The sequence below is a fragment of the Nelumbo nucifera genome, chromosome 3 (genome assembly GCF_055504915.1).
Source record: "Nelumbo nucifera cultivar China Antique chromosome 3, China Antique-T2T, whole genome shotgun sequence".
Classification (NCBI taxonomy): domain Eukaryota; kingdom Viridiplantae; phylum Streptophyta; class Magnoliopsida; order Proteales; family Nelumbonaceae; genus Nelumbo; species Nelumbo nucifera.
The window spans coordinates 99,532,214-99,548,769 of NC_142651.1; the positions used below are offsets into that span (position 1 = coordinate 99,532,214).

At 38.2% G+C, this 16,556-nt stretch overlaps 2 protein-coding genes across 7 annotated transcripts in view; both read left to right on the forward strand.

Annotated features, from left to right (window-relative positions):
- The window catches only part of LOC104588940 (uncharacterized), a 50,041-nt gene extending 43,876 nt beyond the window's left edge, over positions 1-6,165 (forward strand). For both annotated transcript variants that reach the window (XM_010247077.2, XM_088900526.1), the window contains 5 exons: positions 592-950; positions 1,213-1,306; positions 2,127-2,321; positions 5,075-5,185; positions 5,584-6,165. In XM_010247077.2, coding sequence (XP_010245379.1) covers positions 592-950; positions 1,213-1,306; positions 2,127-2,321; positions 5,075-5,173 — 747 coding nt within the window. In that variant the 3' untranslated portion in view covers positions 5,174-5,185; positions 5,584-6,165. The remainder of the gene's footprint in view (positions 1-591; positions 951-1,212; positions 1,307-2,126; positions 2,322-5,074; positions 5,186-5,583) is intronic.
- Positions 6,166-9,560: 3,395 nt separating this feature from the next.
- On the forward strand, positions 9,561-15,393 carry LOC104588942 (zinc finger protein CONSTANS-LIKE 13-like). Of its 5 annotated transcripts, XR_016084612.1 has the most exons (8): positions 9,567-10,564; positions 10,792-11,004; positions 12,158-12,444; positions 12,755-12,860; positions 13,141-13,211; positions 14,001-14,137; positions 14,293-14,666; positions 14,791-15,393. XR_016084612.1 is itself a non-coding variant. In XM_088902144.1 (5 exons), the coding sequence occupies exons 1-4, from the start codon at positions 9,899-9,901 to the stop codon at positions 12,843-12,845; spliced, it is 1,257 nt and encodes a 418-aa protein (XP_088758270.1). In that variant the 5' UTR covers positions 9,567-9,898; the 3' UTR covers positions 12,846-12,860; positions 13,141-13,227. The 5 variants fall into 5 exon arrangements, 2 of the variants coding, with proteins under 2 accessions (XP_088758269.1, XP_088758270.1); XR_016084611.1 differs by having other exon boundaries at positions 14,001-14,666; XR_016084613.1 differs by lacking the exons at positions 14,001-14,137; positions 14,791-15,393 and having other exon boundaries at positions 14,293-14,430.
- Positions 15,394-16,556: the final 1,163 nt, after the last annotated feature.

Consider the following 16,556-nt stretch of genomic DNA (forward strand, 5'->3'; position numbering starts at 1 on the left):
GCTTAATTTATGAAACATATATTTTTAGAGTTCAACTACAGTGCATTCACTAATATTGGCTGCGCATTAAATTCAGATCTCAACCAATCACATTAAAGTCTGCTTACTTTTCATCAGTTCATGTTTCACAAACTGTATTTTCATTTTTAACAATATGCACTTACCATCATGTTCAACGAATCACGTCTGTTGCTGCATGGTGCAATGGATGCACCATAGGATTTGCCATATTTTTATTAGTTATATTAGGTTGTATTATATTGCTGCAGAAATATAAGAAGGGGCCAGGCACTATTGTATTTTCTCATGTACAATGTGTACATGGGTGATGGAATTTCCAATTATTACAATTCAGATCTATAAACCCCACCAAAATGGGAAAAAAAAAAGGTAAAAGAGATCCTAGCTCCACCTTATCTATATCTTCCAATTTGGGGCATCTCTTGGATTCAAACATATAATTATCTGTTGCTGTCAAATTCTCCCCAGTATTGTAAAGAGAGTTATGTTCCAATGGATATGAAACATTAATATTTCTTATCTAGGTTTATTCAAACAAATGGTTCTTTATTAATTTCATGAAATCTACAGGTCAATCTAGCACGTGAGACCCTTAAGGGTTTATTGGTTCATTGGTTGGCCAAAAGAAGGCAAAGGTCTGGACAACAAGCTTCAGCAAATGGTGATCCATCAGCAAGGGATATGGCTGTTAGAAGCCATACTCACTCAAGAGTTGAGATTGATGGTAACATGGAGAATGACTTTATGGTCTATCCTCCATTTGAGTTTTCGACAGTTTCCCCACCTTCTATAATTACTGAAGGCTCTCATGGAGGTCCATGGAGAAAGAAAATAACTGAGTTGGATGGCAGTGAAGATGAGAAGGACTTTCCATGGTGGTGTCTGGATTGTGTTTTGAATAATCGGTTACCACCCAAAGAAAATACCAAGTAATGTTCTGACTTTAATTCACCTCTCTTTTTTCAAAGACCTTGCATCAAAGGGCTTATATTACAAAGGTGGTTTTTCTAATGTTGAATCTTTGACAAAAGTAGACAAATTTTGAATGAAAAATTCTTACAGTGTTCTAGAATACACTGAATAGCTCATAGCTCAAACATCTGTACTCTTATATATAATTAAGAATCTTGGATATCCTAAATGAGACCTAACAAAGGAAGTTCTTTCTTGACATAGTGTTGTTTTCTGCAGGTGCAGCTTTTACTTACATCCATGTGAAGGTTCAACAGCCCAAGTTCTTACACAAGGGAAACTGAGTGCACCTCGGATACTGCGGATACATAAAGTAAGGTCATTTAGATCATTTGCCTTGTACTTAATTTATTTTTAGATCAGATGATATTTGAAATGGCTCTCCAGAAAATTTATTTATGAGTATCCTACCTGTAGATTATTTAGTGGATTTCCTGAGACTAGATGATTTTTGTATGATTGGGCCTGGAGGGCAAATGGTTTTGGATATCTGTATCACTGGATATGCCTGCCACTGATAATTTCATCATACATGTATCAATCAACAAGATGCGAAATGCATAATGATTGATAAAGAGAGAATGAGCTAAATTGTTTTTTTTTTAATCTTTTATGATGTTTAACATATAAAGAAACCATGCACAAAACTAGACTGTTAACAATTGAGGCATGGATAAAGGTGAAGTGTGAAAGCAAAATCAGGTATAAGTTTTTCTTGTTGGGAAAAATGCTAGTAGGCAACAGCTTTGTTGCAGTACACCCAGTTGGAAGAAAAGAGAGTCCATCCAGAAGTGGCTATTAACCACTGAAAGTTTATTTTTTGAAAGCATCTAATGTTATTCTTTTTACAAGTGGGTCCCTGTTCTCATTTTCTCTCTTCTTTCCAAATAATAAAAATAGGATCTCCATTTCCACTTCTTCCCTTTGTTTTATTTACATTGAACCACTTATCTCGTTGGGCAATTCTACCAGTGATCACATCTTCATTCTTCCTTTTTAGAAGGCTTGACCTGTTCCAAACAATGCTCTATATTGTGTGAACATTGGGAGAAGGATTATACATACATATATATTTTACAGATGTTCTTTGTCTTATATGGACTTGTTTAAGGAATTTATTTTTGTTTCTACAGGTTATTAACTATGTCGTAGAAAAGATGGTTCTTGACAAGCCATTGGATGGTGGAAATTCTGATGGAACATTTGCTCCAGGTTTGCCTGGAGGACAATCACAACTCGCAACACTTGGAGGGGATGGCTCCTTCCGCCCTGGCTTGAAGCCCTGGCAAAAGCTAAAACCTTCCATAGAGATTTTGTGCAATAACCAGGCAAGTGAATATTGGCTGATATTTAAGAAAATACTTAATAGCTTGTTAGCAAGTTAATTGGTGAGTTGGGAGGTTTTGACTATATTGGAACAAGGAACCAAAAATACCTCTTGAATCAACATGGTTATAAACCCATTAAAAAAATTCATGGTTCTAATGTTACGGGTTTTGGAATCCATGTCCTTCGAAATCCAAGATTTTCATCTCATCAACTTAACTGTCGTAAATATTGTTGGTTACCCGTTCTTGTTGACTTGTATTTCAGTGTTCTCTCTGCTGAATATTTATCTTGTTGTCATATGGTACCCATTTCCCCTCATGTTGTTAATCTTTAAGTTTGGTTATCCTCAAAGTGAAACAGAGAAAAATTTCAAGATTCACCAGGAAAATCTTAAAACAAGCATTTGATTGGTAGAAAGTTGGTGGGGGTCTTAATAAGTATATTCTTGATAAGAAAAATTATCTTGTTAGTGGCAGTTATTTCCTTATTGAGGGTGAAGTGGATAATTGGTTTTTTGGCCCTACTTGACTATTGCATTTTCTTACCAGATTCAACTCAACTCAACTAATCCTTGTCCTGACTATATGGTGTTGGCTACATGAATCCTGTTCTACCATTTGCTCTGATCAGTTCCATGTCCATTATTAAATTATGAGCTTAACTTACTTCTTACTACTTCAACCCATGTCCTTGTGGTTTGCCCTTACCTCTTCTAGATCCTCCAACTTGTAAGTTGTAACAGATCACTAACTGGTGCTGTAGCTAGTCTTTTCTGTACGTGATCACACCATCTTAGTCTACTTTACATCATCTTCTTACCTATTGGAGCTACTACATGTTTCCTTCAAATATGTTTATTTTTAATCCTGTCCTTTCTAGTTTTCCCACTCATCCATCTCAACCTTCTCATTTTTGTTAACTTAGTTTTGGGCATGCCATTTTTTGATTGCCCAACACTCAGATCCATACAACATTTCTGGCCTTGAAACTATTTCATAAAATTGTTTTCAAGCATGTAAAACCCACAATTTCTTTTTTTCTTCAATTGCATTACTTGAAATGTAAAACATCTTGCATTCTTGATTCTACGAGCTCCCTTTTTACCAAGTCCCTTGAGGCAAACCCAAATACATCGATGCTTGGGTCTTAAATTCTTATTCCTTACAAAAAATGATTTTATAATTTTAATTGTCCTTTAAGAAGATTTTTTTTTTTGAGAAAATTTAACCAGAATTTATTAAGAAGAAAGAGGGGGGGGGGGGATCAAGGGAAGATATACAAAGCAGGGGGGAACCCCTACAAGTTACAAAGGAGGAAGCTTGTCGCTATACAAATGCTCCAAATACACACCAAATTTAGCTAGGCCATCTGCAGTATGATTGTGTTCCCTGGGAATCCGAACTAAATTAACATTCAAACCATCCAAAGAATCCTAAGCTTCAGTCAGATAGTGATACAGTCTCCAAGGGCCCCCCTCTTTGTCTCTTAACCATTTTATCATATTTTCTGAATCACCTGCAATGATCAAATTCTGAATTCCCAGATTCTTTATTATCCTGATTCTGGTGAGAGCAGCCATCACTTCAGCCTTTGTGGAGTCAGCCCAGCCGATTGGACCACTAAAAGTCCAGCAAAAATTGCCCCTTTCGTCCCTTATTGTACCACCAATACCTGCAAGTCCTGGATTGCCTAAGGCACAACCGTCAAAATTAAGGGTTATCACACCTTCACTGATGGAGACAGGATGCCTCAAGGATGTTTGCTGGGGATGAGGGAGAAACAGAAAGGGGTGAATATCTCTGATAAGATCATTGACTGAAAGTCCTTTGAACAGAGCTGAATTCACTGTCCAAAGGATGCAAAGATAGGTAGTATCTGAGATTAACTCCTCCAAGGTTCTGCTTTTATTGTCGAAGATGCGGTTGTTTCTTTCATCCCAAACACCCCACATCACTGCATGTAGCACTGATTGCCAAAAGACTTTACCCCTTTTGCTAAGCCCTGTTCCTTGCCATTGATTCAAGATGTCCATAATGTGTTTTGGAAAAGCCCAGCTGTAACCTGCCATATTCAAGAAGTGGGACCATATCCTTTGAGTGAACCTACAGTTAAGAAGATATTTTACTAGGATGATGAATGAGCAACATTAGTAAATGGGGGGTTGTTGAAGCTTTGGTGAGTGGGGCTTGATTGGGGGTCCAAGAGCGGAGCCCCCAGCCCAGCCACTAGGTTCAAAAAAGAACAAAAAGTACAAAAAATAAAAAAGGTGCATGCCCGGGCTGAAGTGCAAGGCAGGTGTACACCTTAAAATGCTTTTGAAAGTCCTGCGCCTGGGGTCTAGGCAAGGCGCATACCTTAAAATGCACCTCACCTTAAGCGCCTAGGCATGTCTTTTAAATCACTGGGTGCATGCAATACATGAGATTTTGAAGTTTTTGTTTTAATAATCCTTATTGTTAATTTATATTGAAGTCTTTTATATTTTGTATTTACTTATAGATGTCCTTGTGTTGTCACTTCGGGAGGTCAATATTGGCAGATGCCCTTGGGCAAATACTTTACCCCCATGCCACATTCACATAAAAGTCAACAATGTTTAGGAGTTGGACACACCAAGACAGTTAAATGCCAGATTTGTTAAATGTTAACTAGAGAGTTGAACAACTGCCCCAATTGCAACCACCCCCTGTTTTTCAAAATATTGTATTTAGTAAATGAGGCCATTGTAGATTTTATTTTGGCACTTTTTCAGGTCTTATCTCCTGACATGAGCTTAGCAACAGTTCGAGCATATATATGGAAAAAGAGTGATGACCTAGTCCTCAATTACAGAGTAATACAAGGTCGATGATTCCTTAATGAGGTGAGTACTTGACTTATTTAGGATATTCTCTGTTCAATATTCTTTTTTCTCCTAGTTCAAGATATAAAAAATCAGTTGACTTGATGAATTTTGGCTTTGACCAAATTTTCTCAATAGGTTTCTTTCTACAGAATTTAATAATTTTTTACTTCATAGGATGTAATTGATTTTTAATGTTCCGAGTCATTGAAAGTCCCCAGGGTTTATGAACCAAACCTTTCATGTCAAATTTAACCTTGTCATTAGCACAATTAAGTTGATTTACAATCACATTTAAAACTTAGAATATACAATCCTTACTAAACAGGTTCAACTCAGCACAACTCTAAATCCGAGTTCGTAAATATTTGCACTTTAATATTCTGATGTATCCCCTGTTTTTTGCTGTTTTGTTATAGATGTTTGTGGAGTTGGATTTTCTCGCCTGTTGCGATGGAACCACCATTTGCTAGGCATGTAAATTACGGGACTGTAACTGAATTCTCCAGGGCTGCTGGTTGTGATCAGAACTGGTTTTCCTGTAAATTTGGAAAGCTGATCAGTTGATGAAGTGTCATTGAAATTTGCAGATTTTCCATGGAGAAAATTCCTAGCTCGATGCTTGATATTTCAATACATTATTTGTGATACGAGCATGCAGGTGGGTGGTTATTGGTGAGGATGTATGCATTTTCAGCACAGTTAGCTAGGTCCGAGAGGTTGCGCGATTGTGAAGGAGAAAAACAGGATGTGGAGAATGTGAAAGAGCACGGGTTTACCCCCACTAAAGGAGCATTTAGGTTAGAGATAAAGATGATAACGAAAGCTATGTACTGATCAAAAAAGTAAAAAAAAAAAAAGAAAAAGATGTCGAAAGCTGTGTAGATGTGGCGGTGCCTAACAGAACTCTCTCTTTGAGGAAGTAATTAGATCTGTTGGATATAAAATAATCTCTGTTTTTGTCAAACAGGTTATTCAATATATATTTATTTATTCATTTTCATGCCCCTTTCCCTTCTACTATTATTTTGGCTTCAGAATCATTGAAGTTTATGAAATATCACGTAAGGTTTTCTTTAAATTGCTATCTGGTTTGATGTTCTTTTCAATTGTGGCAAGTACTGTAGATTCCGATGAGATTTGAAAGGATGCATTCGAAACAAACAGGAAGAAAACTGAGTGTTTGATTAATGACAAAAGTCCACAGTAATCCCCTTTTCTTTTCTTTTCTATTCTTTTCGTCTTCTTTTTTTTTTGGGGGTGGGTGGGTGGGTTGGGGGTTGGGGAAGGGTGCAAGGGGGGGGGGGGGGGGGGGGGGTTGCACAACAAAATGGTTATACGTCGGTAGAGTAGTGGTAGTTTTTTTTTTTTTTTTTTATCAATTCTAGTTCAGAGGGGCCGATATAAGGTCTGTCCACCCCTTAAACCGGTCAAAACCCCGATGCACCCTCTGTAGGGGTGTATTGGGAAGCTCTTGATGCGATACATATTAGCCGACGCTCATATCCAATCCAACCCTTCGAAGACCCGGTGAGAGTAAAATTTCTTTCAGTATCTTAACTCATTGAGTGGATTTGATGGGATTATAGATAAAAATAACTCACTGATTGGATTTAAAAATTAATATTTAATTATATTACCTTATATATGATAGGGCAAATTTTTTAAAGTACCTCTAAATTTTAGGAAATTGAATCAATTTCTTACTTTAAAATTACTTACCCCTAGTGTTTAGGAATTGTCTTAAAGTGCCCCTAATTTTTCTAACAATTGATTAAATCCTTCGATTGTTGGTTCCATTAATGGAAATATGAAAAAGAGGACTATGTCACCCATCATTCTTCTTTAAAATTTTAAAATGAAACATTTAAACAAGAAACTTCCAAAACCAGTTACGAGCAAGAAACTTCTAATATCTTCAAACAAATTAATTCACAGTCAATACTCCAAATCCAGTTATGAACAAGATCAAATAAAAACAAAACCAATGGAGGATTAGCTCTAAGAAGGGTAAAAAATTAATAAAATGTAAAATCTTTGTAAACAACAACTAACTAAATAATGAGAAAAAACTCCAAACCCTGGCATTCTCAGACTCAAACCCTTCTCCCCCAACCATTAACGGCAACAAGCCTTCATTAACGGTGTTCAAATGGCAACCGTGGATTTTAAAGGGGATGATGTTAACGGCAAGTTTCAAACATCAAGAGTGTTCAAAGGGTGAGCTGCTATATGTGTCTAGACTCTAAGAGTTTTTGGTCTTTCCTTTTTTAAATGCTGGTGAAGTGAAAGATCTTTAATATAGATGTGATTTTTAATTATTGATTTTAAAAAATAGTACTCTGCGATAAATGACCTACCTCTTTTACAAAATCAAATAATTCTGCTTGCCAACGTTTTGCAATGCCCATCAACATCTTTGGTGATGAGATCAAATTAATAAACTCTGACCAACGTTTTAGGAGTTCTTCTTCTAAGCGTTGTGCATTTTCATTTCTTGGGAGAAACCTGTTTCAATCCCAGAAGGAATCCAAACTATCTTATTTCTAAGAGAATGCATTGCTGGTTTAGTTAATCCCATAACCTGCATGAACTGGAGTATAAGGATTTCAATGACTATCAAAAGAAATAAATAATATCATTAACTTAACTTAGGATTTTGGAATGCAACCAATGAGGGTAGCCTTCCCCAAACCCCTATTTCCATATTCCGACTGCGAAAAAGAAGAAGCCAAGTTCCATGGTGAAGCATTGAAATTTCTAAGATTTTATGGAAAAAAATTTCATGGAGATAACTACTGGATTATTAGAGACTTTGAAAATTTGAAGAATAATAGAGGGGCAAAATCGACCACCAAGGTAATATTGGGTTTTAAAAAATTATGTATATCACGCGGTTATGTAAACGGATTGTGATGGAACACTAATAGACACTAATCCTAGGGGAGGAGTTAGTCAATTGTCAGAAAACTTGGGGATACTTTAAATCAATTCCTATACGGTAGGGGTGAGTAAATCAATTTCCTAAAATTTAGGGGTACTTTAAGAATATGCCCTATATGATGTGTTGCTATTAAAGTATTTTGGTTAACCAAAGGCAAATATTGGCATTAAATAGTATATGTAGATCAAGGTTCAAAGTATTGACATAGGCTGATACGCCATTGGTACTTTTTTTTTTTAAGTTTTGTTTATTTATTTATTTTTCACAACCGGTTCAGAGGGATCGATTTAAGGCCCGACTACCCTTTGAACCATGGTCTGACCCGATACAACCCCTAGAGGGACGTATTGGAAAGCCATTGGCACGATATGTATCGGCCGATACGGGCCAATATGTATCCATACTTTGAACCTTGACGTAGATCACTAAAGCAGTAGATTGGGGGGGGGGAGGAGTAGAAGATAAAAATTTTGAGAGTTCAATCATAGTGCATTTATTAATGTTGGGTGCATGTTAAATGCACATCTCAACTAATTTTGTTCCAGCTTGTTTAATTTTTCATTGGTTCAAGTTTCACAAAATGTATTTTCAGGTTTAACAAAATACATTATAGATTTTGCCAACTTTGATTACTCCCTCTTTTTCTAAAAGAAGCTAAATTCAAGTCGATTAGTCTTGTTCAAATTCAGTGATAAGTTAATCTGTCCCTCCTTTCACGTTTCTAATTTTCTTTATTAGATTTTTTTTGGTTAAAAATAATTTAAATCCATTCAACACCAATATAGATAATTTCTAGTTCTATTTCTTTGATTTAGACAGTTAAACTTGCCAAAAAGTTCAGTTACACAATTACTAAACAATAATAGTCAGTGTCTAGGTGGTAAACCTGGGCCCAATCTTAAGATTCTGGGTTTAAGGCCCAAGCCCAAGATCAAGTTTGATCTATTCAATTCGAGTCCAATTCGTACAATAATTTGATGTATTTAGGTTGGGTTCGGGCTTGAGCTGGGTTCGGATTAATCAATGAATTCATTTTAAAATTATACATGTATGTATATATGTATATATATATATATATATATTTGTATGAATGCATGTACTGAAATTGGGCTCTGACTGGGTTTGGACTACCTAAAAATTTTGGGCTGGATTGGGCCTACTAAAATTGCACCCCAAATCTTGTGATAGTTGTGATTTTCAGTTTCAGCTTAATTCATTTTAAGGCCCAAGAGTGAGAGGGATTGAGGGAGGACTGGAGGTAGCTAATAGCTGCCTCCATCCATGTGAGCGATCTGACCTAGCGTTTGATTGACACGTAATACAGGAAAGCGTGACAAGTGGGCATGCTCTGCTCTCGTTTCTGACTCTCTAGAACTAGAAGGCAGAGTAGATAACTTTGGCAGTTGCAGTCTACATAAGCATATAAAGCCATCCATCTGATTTCCACTACTTGCTGCAAGTTGCAAGGTAGCAGCGATCCAATCTAACTGCGAAAAGTTTGCTTCTTTCCATTGGAGTTGGTGGCTTTATTCTTCACTTCTCGTTGTCTCATCCAATCCAACAGCGAAAGGTCTACACCCCTACTTCGTCTGTTTTCTCATCATCTTATCTCCACTCTCAAACCTCTCAGGCTCTCACTAATAAAAATCCACAGAACCCGCCAAAACTCACATCTTCCCATCTTTTGCTCAAAAAAGAAGCAAGCCCACCTTTCTCCTTACGAGAAACAGTCTCTCTCTCTCCTCCTCCATCCTTCCTTTTCTTGATTTCTTCCTTCCTTTCTTCTGAAAATGGTTAATTTTAGAGGGGACCCTGGACGTCGCGAACAACAACAGCCGAGATATGTGGTAGAAGAAGCAGCTGAACAAGATGAGCAACTACAACAGCAGCAGCACTTGGCTGCAAAAGTAACGCTGCATGGTCTCTGTGATTTCTGTGGAGAATCCAGAGCTCCCTTATACTGCCGGGCCGACACAGCTAAGCTTTGTTTCTCCTGCGACCGTGAAGTCCACTCGGGGAACCCACTCTTCGGTAAGCACTCTCGCTCGCAGCTTTGCGATGCTTGTGCTTCTAAGCCGGCTTCAATCTTCTGTTCCACGGACAATCTCGTTCTTTGCCAGAACTGCGATTGGGATGCTCATGGTGGTTGCTCTTCCTCATCCTCATCCTCTCTTCACGACAGGAGGCCTCTCGAGGGGTTCTCTGGTTGTCCTTCGGCGGTTGACTTGTCTTCCATTCTTGGGTTTGAAGACGTGGGGAACAAGTCTCTGTTACTGATGGGGGACGCCATGGATGATTGCTTGGTGGTCTCTGGTCCCTATGGATCGATGGGGATGGCTGATAGTTTCACGGATGAGTTAGTACGGGACACTCCTGTTGTTAGTTTTGACGATCTTATTGTTTCGAGTGATTCCACTCATAACTTCCTACCTATGGTGGTTCCTCCTCTTCCCAAGGTAAAAAAGGCTCAGAAAGCTCCCTTTTTCTGTTCAGTTTGTGTTCGTCTTCTAATTTCTTTGAGTATCAAATTCACTTTATTATGTGAATTTGCGCTTGATCTCACTCTAAGTCTCAAACTGTAGTAGTCTGATTTCCTTTACTTTTGGACAGAGGCTCTTGTTAGTCTATGCTTTATAACTATAACTATTTATTAACAGCCTTTTGGATATCGTCTTTGCATCAGAACAGGAAATCAGCTTGTGGGAAACACAAAGAAGAGATATTACGTCAGCTCTGCAAACTGGCAAAGTTGGAGAGAAGCTTGAGTTCAGAAAATGGGGTGGTCGAATCATTTCTTGGACTCCAACCCTCAGTACAGGAACGAAGCTTCCAGACTGGATATGTAGATACAGGAATAGAACATGGGACAGGGCCAACCTTAGCACCTGGTTTCGATGTGAGGTTCCTTTCCCCCTTGGATTAGATTGAATCAGTTTCTTACTTATTGTCACTTCCTTCTTAGCTATTTCTAATCTTGTCATATGAGTGCTTTTGTTTGATTCCAGTTTTGTTTTCAGAAATTTCCTGTATTTTCAGCTTTGTTGTTTCTTGATCAGTTACATGGGAAGTGGTGGTGAAGAACTGAAGGATAGTAGTTGAGGTTGCAGTTCTTGAAGGGTTAATATTCCTTAATTAAATGGTCGCAGTCCTTGGGGCTGGTAAACCTACTTGAGGGTTAGCTTGGGATTCAGGATCCCCCCCCTCTTCCTCTGATGAGAGGAAGGAGGTCTACAAGAATGGTTGTTTCTTTGTTTGTAGTCTGTTTTGGGACTGTTCTATAGGTGGGAATTGACCTCTTCTATAGATCTTTTTGGTATGGGATTATGATGCTTGAGTTGATAACTGATATAGTAGTCCTTGGTATTTGGCCTTGCCACTTTGAGGTCCAAGGTTCTATTGGTGGTGGCTACCTCTTGGGAATTTATAAAGAAAGGAAAAGCCTCACCCAGTGAACTGTTGTGCCCATACACTATAGATCAGACTTGTTATATGGTGGAATTAGGTTGTGATGACCATATGACAGCCAAAGAGCCATTTAGATATACTAGATTTTATCTTGTCTTTTATTCATCCTTTCACATTGTAGAGGATAGACATGGGCATGGATTTGTATTCTTTTTGAGAATTAAATTTTGATGGTTGATTGTGTTGCCAATGTTACTTGATTGACCTTCTAGTGGCTTAAGGATTCTGGTGAAGAAAAGGTTAAAATAAAGCTTTCATTTTAATCCACTATTCCAAACTCCTAATAGTGTATGTTTCTATGACACAGTTACATAATATTGTGCATTTAAATTTTCTTTGGTATAAAGGAATTCTTTATACTCTTTTATGGGGTAATGATGTAGATGGTCCATTTGTAGGGGTTTAATCTGTTGTTTGATTTCTACTTCAGCCTTTGGTTTGGTTTGACTATTTGGATGTTTATGGTTGCTCTGAGGCATTCTGAGGTTATGGTTGACTTGATGTAATGTTCTCGTCTTTTCAATTTAGAAATAGAAGTGATATTTGCCTAGTGAAGCCAAGTATTTGACTTATCTTTATGACAGGTAAATGCATTTCAATGGCATGGTGACTATAGTGAGGCAGCAGATCAGGTTCCCATTTTGATTACCTTTCCAGATAACCGTTCAGAGGAAAATTTTCTAGTTCTTGGTGAACCTGGGGAAGATGGTAGCAGTGGAAGTCATACTAATGTTGGTTGCAAAGAGCAGTCACAGCATCTCATCATCAGAGAGAGCTTGCAAGGCTTGCAAAAAGTTGGTCAGCATGAACCAACCAGAATTGACAGGGACTTGGCGATCTCACGGTACAAAGAAAAGAAGAAAGCAAGAAGGTAATCACACCATTTCCCCTCTTTCAAATTTAAAAGCCTTAACAGTATGAATACAGGGAGGTTCACTCATGAATGTTGGGGCCCATAATCTCAAGAAATTTTGATGTCAAGTAACTTTTAAACAGAACACTGGTTTTAGGTAGCATTTTTCTAATCGCAAGTTTTAGTTATTAACCTAATCAAAATTGGGCTAGGTCCATGTCAGTCTGGAATTTTTTCATCTTTGTTGTCCTGAATCTCAGTACATTCCATCTTTGTTGTTATTAAATTTATATTTAACGAGCTGACTCTTATAATTGGGAAAAAACAGATACAACAAACACATCTGGTATGAATCCCGGAATGTTCGTGCGGAAGGCAGGACAAGGATCAAGGGGCGTTTTGCTAAGGCTAATGACTGAAGTACTAGCTAACATGTGAATAGGAACTCTACACCTGGTTTTTCTAGATCTATTTTGGTGCACTCTATACTCTTCTTTGGTTTTATGTTGTATATTAGCATCTGAAGTCAAGTAGTGGCAGTAGTTGCAGTTTGTAAGAAACAGACCATGATCATTCATGGTCATGGTAATGCATATTTGGGTAAAGAGTTCAAGATTTATACCTATGCGTGGTAAGATTGCAACATAGATGGGATGAGTTTGAGACCTTCTTTGGGTTTGTAGTGAGAATGAAACAGATCTTGTTTTGTGGCAGATATTACTGGTAATCAGCATGGTACAGCCATTGCTAGATGAGTTCTTTAGAGAACAGATCTACACAAACAGGTAATCAGTATATTCATTTTTATGTATTTCTTTACTAAGAGAATGCCCTTTAAAATTTCATGAAGACATGAACTGCTAATCAAATAACAGCATCACATAGGCGTTTCGTTTATTATGCATGAAACCACTGTTAGGTTTTAATGCTTATCAAATAAACACTAAAAAATAGAAATGCTTGGATTTGTGTGCATGAGGCGTCCCCCAACGCCCCAGCGTTTGTTGAAATGAAATGCTCGTGTGACGTACTTTAAGCTGAGGTGGAAAGTAAATTTTTGGGGTGTTACCTGAAACGCCCAACAAAACAATAAACACTCCATCTATAAATGCCCACAGAACTAACCACATATTGATTACTGGCCATCCTTGTTAGAATTGAGAACTAATTCTCTGTGCTGCATATTCTACTTGTGGGAACGAGCTTGGATTGATTGGTAAGGTTAGAGATGACATTTTCCACCTCCTTACAACTATGGGTATGGGTAAGATACAGCATTAGACTGAATCTGACCCTCCTTGACTCATTTATTAAATTGACTAAAATATCCTTAGTGTTTATAATTGAAATACCAATATATTAGGGGATATACATAACCCTAGTGGCTAGTGATGGTGTTTTATGTGTTGAAATTAATAATGCTTTGAATCTCATGTGAAATATAATTGATAGATTGTGCATTTTATACATGTTTCAATCAAATAAATAAAAATTTTGTTGTTTGTTCATATTATTTTATTTGTTTATTGCTTAAAATTAGAGGATTTCGATTCTGAAAATCCAATCTGTTACAGGTTTTGGGGAAGATAAGGGTTGGTAGGTTTGGAGAAGATTATCCATTTTTGTTTGTGAAAAGTTCTCTGCAGCTCTATCCTTACAGTCGGAAATCGTGGTTCAAAAACAGAGTAGGATAAATAATAACGGAATGCAGGTGTACTACTACTACTACTACAAAGAACCCAGAGAAACCAATTTATAATAAGAAATTTCAAGTGATTTTTTCATGTTTAAACAGAAGCTACATATAGGAGAGTTTGGTGGGTTAAAGTATTTCTTCTTCTTTTTGTTTTTCTTCTTTCTGTACAGGTTTAGATACCTGGGGGAATCAAGAGTAAGAGAATGAGGTCTGTCTTGATTGTGTCTGCAACAAAGTTGGCTGCTGCTCCATTAATGGTGTCATTGTCAACCAGAGCGGTGACCGTTAACCTCAGCTCCTGCTCATGCACAGCAACACTGGCACCCAATACCTCCGCCCCGTGCCTATTGAATACCGTGAAAATATCATTCACCAGACCCCGTCGAACAACCTTCGAGCGTACCCCGAAGAACCACACCTTGCCGGAAACCGTAACGTCCACCGACGATGATGCATTCCGATGGGTGGGCAGGCATACTGCAGCCGCTTCTACCACTGCCTTTCGTTGCTTTAGCCCTTCTAAGCATTCCTCGAGCTCTTTTATGTAAGCAATTGTCTCGTCCACTATCTTCAGATTCTTCACCTTTGTGTCCTGCATTTGGTCGTCAGACCCACAAATTGATTTGATAACATTAGGTCCTCATTCACCATTCTGACACAAATTGCAGAATAGATGTAAAGAAGCAGAAGGGGGAGATCCCAGTACTAACCTTATGGAAGAGATTGGGAACCATGGATTGAAGGGTTGCAAAGAGTCTGTTCATGTGGACTCGTCGGCTGCTTTCTTGCTGATGAGGTGGCCTTGAACTTGAAGCAGCTCTTCTGTTGAAGTCGGTTCCCCTGGACGGAGAAAACTCAGATAATGGGGCAATTACAGAGTCGCTATATCCCTCCATGAGCTTTAGAAACAGCTTAGAGACGTCCTTGTCTTCTTGGGTTCCTTCCATTTCTGAGAGAGAGTCATGCACACAGAAAGGGGGCATACGAGGCATTATTTATTGAGCTACAAGTTAGAAATGGAGCATGGTCGAGCGATGGCGATGGCGGGTGCTGGGTTCCGATTAAGGAAGCAAATGGAATATTTTCCTGAGAGAGAAAGAGAATGAGTAGTGTACGAGGAAACCAATGATAACGTTTCGATTCTGTTTGTTGATGAGTGAGAACAGAGTGGCAGTTACATCTCAATTCTTCACTTGCTCCAATTTCAGACTTAACAGTGTACCTTTCACGTCGACTGAAGAATTCTGATCTTGTTGATGTGCTCGCCATTACCCCTCCCTGTGCCTTCATCTCCTTCACTCAATGTTCAAAATTTCATAGGCCGATACTTGTCGTATTGGGGTGTTTCAGGGTTTGACCTGGTTCAGGGTAGTCAGGCCAAACTGATCCCTCTGAATCAGTTTGAAAAAAAAAATAATAATAAAAACAAGCAAAGACAGACTGATACGCCCCAACAGGTGTATCAGCTTGTATCGATATTTTGAACATTGCCTTGAGTATCTCTTATACTGTTTAGAAAATAAAAACCTCTCACTTGACAGCTTAAGTTTTTTAGGTTTAAAGGTATCTTAATATGGTATCAGAGCTTGTTTAACGAAGTGGTCTAGGGTTTGATCCTTATCCTCTGTGTTTGTTCACATTTAAAGCCTGACATGAAAGCATTGTTTCGGGAAACCTATTGAAAATGATGAAGAAATTCAGAAAGAAAACCAAGAATTGACTGAACTTAATTAGGGAAGATATTGGGAACCATGGTTTGAACTTAGGAAGTACTTGATCCAAACATCCATTGTTGAAGCTGTTGCTTTCTTCTCTCTAATGCTAACGAGGTTTCATAGCTTCTGGCTCATTAGAAAATCATGACAAGGGAAGAATAATGGAATCGATGCAATTCCCCATAAGATGTAGAAATAATTCAGCCGATGGCGTTCTTTTCCTCCATTTCTGGGTTGAGAGAGACTGAGAGGTCAGAGGAGCAGACTCCGATTCTCAAACCATAAAGCAAACTGTAAACAATGTGTTTGACATGGTCTTCTAGAAATGATGGTGGTCCATACTCTAGTCACAGTCAAGGAAACAAAGCTTGTGCTCCCTGCTCTTATTCTTGCTTTCTGAACTTGGGCCACTTGGCTCGAGAGAGAAAGATGGGGGGATTCTAGTTCAGATCTCCTACCCGCAGGATACTAAAAGTCACGGCAACATCTCCTATTCGAAATTGCATCGGCGCCCCGGACAATGCGTCGCAGAGCACATCTCAACCGTGTATTGTGAATATCGAACCCAAACCTATCAAGGTTCAAAATATCAATATGCCGGTAGAGGCGTATCGGTAGTTTTCTTTTGTGTTTTCCTTCAAATCTGGTTTAATGGGGGCTGGTTTAAGATGGTCCGTCCACTCCCTGAACCAGTTAAAACCCCGATACACTCTCTGTAT